Source organism: Terrapene carolina, unplaced genomic scaffold, assembly GCF_002925995.2.
Source record: "Terrapene carolina triunguis isolate 2854851 unplaced genomic scaffold, T_m_triunguis-2.0 Scaffold833, whole genome shotgun sequence".
Lineage (NCBI taxonomy): Eukaryota > Metazoa > Chordata > Testudines > Emydidae > Terrapene > Terrapene triunguis.
This window is the reverse complement of record NW_020665184.1, coordinates 1301010-1308867: the sequence shown is the minus strand read 5'-3', so window position 1 is coordinate 1308867 and position 7858 is coordinate 1301010. Positions and strand designations below refer to the sequence as shown.

General features: G+C 60.7%; 1 protein-coding gene across 1 annotated transcript in view; it reads right to left on the bottom strand.

The window, feature by feature from the left end:
* The window catches only part of HOOK2 (hook microtubule tethering protein 2), a 16970-nt gene that overhangs the window by 2870 nt on the left and 6242 nt on the right, over positions 1-7858 (bottom strand). The window contains 8 exon segments of the mRNA XM_026660614.2: positions 85-140; positions 2379-2466; positions 2660-2797; positions 3577-3646; positions 5745-5832; positions 6046-6156; positions 6349-6550; positions 7356-7496. Of these exon segments, the coding sequence (XP_026516399.1) occupies positions 85-140; positions 2379-2466; positions 2660-2797; positions 3577-3646; positions 5745-5832; positions 6046-6156; positions 6349-6550; positions 7356-7496 (894 nt within the window).

The following is a 7858-nucleotide window of genomic DNA, read 5'->3' as shown; positions in this document are numbered from 1 at the left end:
CCCCCCCCCCCGGACACCCACCCCAGCGCCCCCCTGTGGGCAGCTCACCATCCCGACACCCTGAAGGCCCCGCCCCCCAGGTACTCACAGAACAACACAACTTACAGGTGCTCTTCCAGCTTCCTCTTCAACAGGCAAGACTAGGGAGGAAGAGGAGGGGAGGGTGAAGATCGAGAGCCCAGACCGCACAACTTCCGAGGGGGCTGCCACGGCCGCCGGGCCCCAGTGTTCACGGCCCCTCCCTCCTCCGGAGAGCTTCGGGGGGGGCTGAGCCGGAGATGGCGCCTCCAGCGTCTCGGGGTCACCAGCTGGGCCCTCCCCCACCCCTGCTCAGCTCTCCCAGACCAGAGGCAGGGGCGGCTCCATCGGCACCAGAGGACGTGGGCCAGCCGACGCCACCCGGGGGGGAAAATCCGGCCCTTCCTGCTCTGAACCCCAGCGTCCCGGCGCTGCGGACGCGCGCGGGGCTCCTGGAGTGACAGGGATCAGCCTCTGACGCTCCACGCTGCAGGGGAAGCCAGGGCCACGCATAGCCACCGTCACAAGCCAGGATCAAGCCCTCCTGTCTCTAGCTAGTCACTCGACGCTGTCCCCACCCCGGGCCTGACAGAGCAGAAGCGATTTTACGTTGATTGAGCCAGCGCAAAAAACCAGGGGTTTAGATGCCAACCGTCGAAAGAGCATCTTAAAGCCAGTTTGCAGCAGCTGGCAGCCAGCCGTAACCAGGGGGGCGGCTGTGACGGAGCTAGGACCCGGCTGTTCAAATCACGGGCTTAGCGCCGTCTAGACAAGACACAAGCTGCCATTTTCTGGGCTGCTGTTTAGAACAAGTGTCTCCATTTATAGCTAGGCCTGGAAGGAGTTGATTTTGTGCCGGTCAACGTCAAATTCACCGTACACCCCGCCCCCAACGAGGAAATCCCGCCAGAGATCATCCCCAATGTACTGACAGGCCAAGCACGAGAAACGTGGCGTGAGAGCTTGTCAGACCGGGATTGGAGGAGATTTACTGGGGATCTGTGGACAAGTTGTGTTCTCGAGCTTTCGCTTTGCGAATCACAACGTCCGCAATCGGTCCGACCCCTCGCCTCGTTTCCCGCAACTGGGAAAAGCGAAATGGATTAAAAAAAAATTGAAATTAATAAAAAAGGAGGAGAGAGTTCTGCCCAGCCTATGTCTAAATCCAGGGCTTGTAATATGGCTCCCTGCGGAGGCTGCTGGGTAGCCAAACGATATTCTGCACTTTCTCTTTCAATATACAGCTCGGTGCAACACACGAATCTCTTCCAAGGGACGTTAATAAGCCAGGAAGCGAATTAAGCAGCAGTAACAGGCTACGAGTAACAGCCAAGATTTCCAACAGCAACTAGCAGTATTTTGGGGGGTCCCCCAACTCAAGACCCCTTCTAAACCGCCCAGTCCCCCACTCTCAGGAAGGGCTGGGTATCCACCCCGGAGAGCAGGTGTCGTGGGTTGGGCCCCCAAACTCGTCATCCCCTCACCCAAGCCATAGGAAAGGAGCACGGAGAAGCAAGGTGGATTTGAACGAGGGGCCGGTCGGTACTTACAATGGCCTGGAGGGGTAGGGGAACAATCAGCCAGTGAGACAGAGAGGGGTGGGGGAAGAGAGAGAGGTGTTAGCGTGATCACGGCACAGAGTTGGGGTGCGGGGGGCACACGAGATCACTTGGACGATTTCACACACAGAGGCAGCAGCACCTGGGGAGGAGGCGGCTGGAGGATAGCAGCGAGTGGGCTCCCATCCCCCCCACAGGGGATCCCGAGTACAGGGGGTTGCCTTCCCAAGAATGAGAAATCAGGGGAGACTGGACCCCATTCCAGCCGCCTCCTCCCCCATCATGCACAGATCTCCAGCCCCCCCTTCCTCCCCCCAAACAGTGCTGTGGGGCAGACCACGCCCAGCCGCTCAAACCCAAGGGCACCCCTTCCCCCACCCCCCAAAGCCAATGCATCGGGTGGCAAAGCTACTGCAGCTGCACTCGGCCACCCGGCAGCCTCTAGCCAGGGTGGAAGAAACGCAGGAGACCTTATTCCAAGTTCTCACATTCGGCTGGGCGCCCGCGTGGGAGGGGTGTAGCCCCAGGGGCCCTGCCACGGTGCCCGTGCCATGCCCGCATACCCCAGGCTGAGCAGAACGAGCCGTTAGCTGCTCTTGTGGCTTCGGCATGGGAACGGGATGGATCAAGGGGGACAAAAACCGATCAGTCACGGGAGAGGGAATCTTTCCGCTCTGCGGCAGGGTGCATGGCCTGCCACTGCCAGTCCAGAATCTGCTCCCAGGAGGCGGCTCAGGGCTGCAGGGCGACGGGGCAGAGGTCGGGAAAAACCATGTACAGCCCGTCCTCGGCCAGACTCACATCCTCCGCCTTGGTGCCCTGCTCCTGCAGGGCCTTCTGGAGCTCCTCCACCTGGGCCTTCAGCTCCGAGATCTGCTGCTGGTGCAACCTGGAAAGGGAGGAAGAAGGGAGGGGAGGCTAGCGGAGCAGGGGCAGTGGATGGCATGACCGGGACCCTCCATGGGCTGAGGTTCCCACTCCGTTAGCTGGCTGGGGGCAGCCGGGGCCTCTCAGGTGAGAAGTTTAGGGGAGGTCTCAGCCTCCCTAGATCAGCAGCTCCCCCTTGCCCTCCTGCCCGTTACCTCTGCTGGGTCTCCAGCCGGTTCTTGGTGCGCTTGGATTCCTCCAGCTGCCCCTGCAGCTCGGCCAGCTGCTCCCGGTACGTCGACTCCTGCACACACAGCATCTTGTTCTCGTGCTGCAGGCGCACGATGGTCTCCCTGGGGTTGGGGAGAGGGGGGAGGTCAGACGGCCTAGGGGCCCCCCAGCCAGCCTTCCAGCCAATGCCCTTGCCGCAGCCTGGGGTGCAGGTGCCATTCCTGGGGGACCACAAGTCCCAGCATGCAACACTGGGTCTCAACCCAAGAACCAATCACCGGCTTGGCTTGAGCTGCAGCATTGCATGCTGGAACCTGTAGTCCCCCAGGGGCTGCGGCTTGTCATTGGGGCATCTACAAGCCACCCTTTGGCTACTCACAGGCCTCTGCAGCAGCTAATTCAGCCAGCCCGGGCAGAGGCTTGGGGACGCCCCAGCAACCAGGGGGGGCAGCAGATGGCCCGGGTGGGGGATGCACGTGGCTCTTCACAGCCGGCCCTGGGGCAGGCTGGGAGACCCCTCGCTAAGGTGGGAGGTGCAGCCGTGCTAAGAGCCAACGCTTGCCCCCCTGCCGGGGCGCTAGGAGTTACCCTCCCTGCTGCGGGGCACCAGGCAGCCCGGCTGTGCAGCTATGTGCCCGGGATCGTGCCCCCCTCCAGCCCAAAAAGTCACCGCCCCGAGGAATTTAACCCCTTCGCTCCTGACTGCGCAGACAGCTGGGAACAGCTCATGCGTCTGAAGGTCAGCAGCAGAGACCCTCCCCCCAAAGGGGACTAGCGAGATTCTGCAAACAACACACCAAGGGCTTGACAGGAACCCCCCATCCTCCCCCGGGTACGGTGGCCTAGAAGTGCCAACACAATCACACCCCTCTAGCCCGACAGTTGCAGGGCGGGAGCCTACTTGAGTTCAGTCGGCAAGATCTCAGCGGCCAGGTTGTCCATGGGAGAAGAGGCTCCGTCCAGCAAGGCATCTGCAAGAGGAAGGGTGTATGTGTGTGTGGGGGTTATATGGAGGAGCAGGGACCAGCCCTGACTTGGCAGATCTCTAGTAGCCCCAAGCACGGGGGTGGGGGGAAATTCTCCTCCGCCCCCGGCCAGGACTAGGAACGCGGAGATCCCAGGCTAGGGTCACAACCAGCAGCCTCCTGCTCTGGGCTCGTGGCGTAGGCAGAGATTTCTGACGGCGTTCACGCCATTGACGGAGCTGGAACAACTCCCCCCGTTCAGTGGGAGAAAGTTGAGCCCAGGTCATGGCCGACCATTATCTGCAACAGCGGCCAGGGAGGAAAGAGAGAGGAAAGGAACTCCCCCAGCGGAGAGCTATGAATATCTTGCTTATGTGGGGCGGGATCTCTTTCCTAGTGTCCCCCCTCCCCCAAGTTAGTTTATGTGCAGTAGCATGGGGGGGGGGGGGCTCACTTAGGAACGGAATACAGTTTGTGTAATAGCCTATAAGGGTGCATGCTCTCTTCCCCACACTACCCAAGTTCTTGGACTCATTGCCACAAGATATTGAATTCCACAGATTCTGCATCAGTTAAAAAATAACCAATGAATTAGAGTTGGTCAGAAAATGGGGGGGGAGGGGCGGGGGGAGAGTTTTAACTAAAATAGATTAAAGATTTCAGGGGTTTTGGCCAAAATATTTCAGATTGAGAAGTGCCACTGCAATGCCTCATGGGAGTTGTAGTTCAGGTGTCTTGTTCTACCATTCGGGCCAGGCTCCCTGATGGGACTGCATGTCCCGCACCTGCCCCCATGAGGTGAGGCCGTGATGCATCATGGGAGAAGTAGGCTGCCTGGGGAGCCCAGCCCATGGAGGAAAATAAGGAAACAGAACTATACCTACAGGTCCTCATTCTTCTCTCTGGGCCAGGTTCCACAGCTGGCCCACTCTCCCATGATGCACCTTGATCTTGCCTCACGGAGAGGGCAGGTGGGTGCATCATGGGAAATGTAGTGCCACCAAGGAGCTCGGCCCATAGAGGATATGAGGACCTGAGGAAACCAAACTTCAACTCCCACAAGGCACCATGGCGGCAGCACAGCCAATCCGCCTCTTTTGGCTGAAAAACACAATTTTCCCCACGGAAAGCAGGTGCATGTCCACCCAAACTCCCCTTCTCCACAAAAAAATAAAAATAAAAAAAAGTGACCAAAAAATTGTGACCAGCCCCACAACAGACACTTCCAACAAGGAGCCGGATCGAATTCCATTCTCCAGGCCCTCACACCCAGCCGACAAACCGGCAGTTGGAACGTTCCCAGCGGGAACAGGCCATGCTAAGGCGAATGGAGGTGGATGTGCCCTGCTGGTTACCGCCCGCCTTCCATCAGCTGATAAGTTGCTGTGAGATTGTGGCTGACAATGCAGCTTGGAGTCAAGGAGGAAGAAAAAACAAAACCAACCACGAAACCTTGGCTTGTTGGAGGTGCAGATTCCTGGCCTAGGGTGTGGAGCTGAGTCACGTGGAAACGCAGCTTCTAATCAAGGCCTTGACTGTCCTTGGCTTTATTCCTGATCTCAGCTAATTGCCTGAGGCTAGACCAGCCCGGTGCTGGTAGCTGCGTCTCCAGCTCTGGGCCTGTTTGTAAGGGCTCTGAATTACAGCGAGTCCCTGGGACAGCGGGTTCGGTTTGAGTTGCAGTTAGAGCAAGAGGTTTTACAGCTTTTTAAGCATCACGCGGTTGTGGGCGCTCAGCACCTCGTAAAAGTCAGACCCTGGTTGGCATGAGTCAGATCCCCAAAAGTCTGAGTGTCCCCCCCCCCCCCAAACAGAGGCGACTTCCCAGCACTTATGGCTTCAAGGGAAGCCTGAAGACGCCTCAGTGCAGGGATGGCTGCCTGAGTCTGCAGAGAGCCTGAACCAGCTCTGAGAGGCGCGAACCGACATCTCGTTAAGGTGTTGGCGCTAACCGTCGTTACGTTTCAGCGCTGAAGTCTGTCCTCTCCCTGCTTCAGGCCAGCCAGGAAAGGGGCAATTGCAGCAGCAGATGCAGCTGCTACTCCCGCCCCCAAGTCCCCCCCACAGCCCCAGATGGTTCCTATTCCAACATGGCTGCACCCACCTGCTTGGCTCAGGCACGTCTGCTGCACTTGGGCGCATCTCAGCTCCTCGTTGGCCTCGCGGAGGGAGTGCCGCTCCTCAATCAGGCGCTGCGGGGGGGGGAGCAGCTGGGGGTCAGCAGAACCCTTCACCCAGGCGGAGAGCAGGATCGCCTCGCTCCCAAACCTGGGACTCGCCCTGCCCGGGCGGTCAGCTCTAACCGCTATGTGCCACTCCCCTCCCGGAGCTGGGGATACCCGGGAATTCCAATTCCCAGCCCCCCGCCCCCGCTCTCCCCCTTTAGCCACTAGATCCCGCCTCACCTCCTTCTCCTTCACCAGCGCCTCGAACTTCTCCTTGAGGTTCCTGAACTCAAACTGCCACTTCTCGGCCTTCAAGGCCTCCTCCGAGTGTTTGCCGTGCAGCTCGCGCACCTGTGGGGCGACAGGGACGGGGTTCGGTGCGGCCGCTGCTCCTGGGCGCAGACCAAGGCGCCCCCCGGATGGGACGCCAGCAGATGAGGGAAGCCCCCCTCGCACCCCGCAGAGAAGTGGGGAAGGGGAGAACCTCTGCTGGAGACGCCAGGCCCCCCACTCAGCCCAGGGGGCCCCAGCTGCGCCGCCCACCTGTCTCTTGTGGGTCTCCAGCTGGGAGCGGACGGCGTTGGCTTTGCGCAGCTCCTCCTCCAGCTCGCAGGTGCGCTGCATGTAGACCGTGTTCCGCTCCTCCAGCAGCCGCACCTGCCGCCGCAGGTCGCCCAGGTCCTCCAGCTTCTTCTTGTAGGCGTCCACCGCGGCCTCCAGCTTGCCCACCTTGTCCGAGGAGTGCCTGCCAGGGGCGGGAGGAGCTCGGCCGTCAGCCGGGGGCCCGGCACGCAGCGTACATGCAAGTTCTAGCCCCTCTGTGGCTGCCGCAGATCACCGGGTTATTGGGAGTGGGCCAGGGGAAGAATCCGCTGAGCCCTGGCTCCCAGCTCAGCCCCCCACTGGACCCCAGCCCCCCTCCCCCAGAGCCAGGAGTCCTGGAAGGACCCCGACACGCTCTCCACTCCAGGGAGAAGGGCCACACTGGGTCAGACCAACGGCCCATCTAGCCCGGTAGCCTGTCTCCCGACAACGGCCGGCGCCAGACGCTTTAGAGGGAACGAAGGGAGCAGAGCAATTCTCAGGTGCTCCGTCCCCTGTCCCAGAGATTTAGGGACACCCAGAGCGTGGGTGGTTTGAACAGCTGCTGGGCCCAAGGCCAGCAAATCCAACCCGAGGGCACAGAGTCCTGCCTTGCTCAGTGGGCCAGCCGTGCCTCTATCCCCATCTGGTGAGCGGGGAATCCAACCAAGACTCCCTGGCACCAGAAACCCAGCTGCTCCCACCGGAGTTAGAGGAGTTCCTCCGGTAGCTAGCAGTAGTAGGCTCTTATCCTCAACGTGGAGTGCTCTGTGCACACACAGGGAGTAGGAGAAGAGGAGAGAACAACATGCCCTTAACCAGTGCGATTGCGTCAGAATCCCACCAGGGGAGACTTCCTGCCTGACCCTTGCCCTGGGGCATGAGGGTTACCCCCACCCCGTCTTAGGGTGCTCTGGTTACCCATCTGCTGGGCAGGTGTGGGAATCCCATCAGACCAGGGCTCTCACCTCAGCACGTCCATCTCGTCCTTCAGGGCCTGGGCCTCCTCGGCCAGGCTGCTCAGCTCCTCGTTCCGATGCTGCAGCTCCTGCACCTCCCTCTCCAGCTCCTCGCAGCGTGTGCGGAAGTCCTCCTTCCCGCTCTCCAGCCTGCACGGGGTGGGCAGCCCCAGCTGAGACGCCAAACCTAGCCCCCCTGCTCTAACCACTAGACCCCCCTCCCCCCCCAGAGCCGGGAATCGAACCCAGGAGTCCTGGCTCCCCAGCTCTAACCCCTAGGCCCCACTCCCCTCCCAGAGCCAGGAACCGAACCCAGGAGTCCTGGCTCCCCAGCTCTAACCCCTAGGCCCCACTCCCCTCCACCCCCACCTGAAGGTCTCCTCCTGCAGCTGCGTGATCTGAGCCTGCAGCAGCAGCAGCTTCTTGCTGCCGGTATCCGACTCCAGCCGGTTCTTCTGCTCCTTCAAGGTCTTGTTCTCCAGGGTCAGGGTGTTCTTCTCTTCCACCAGCAC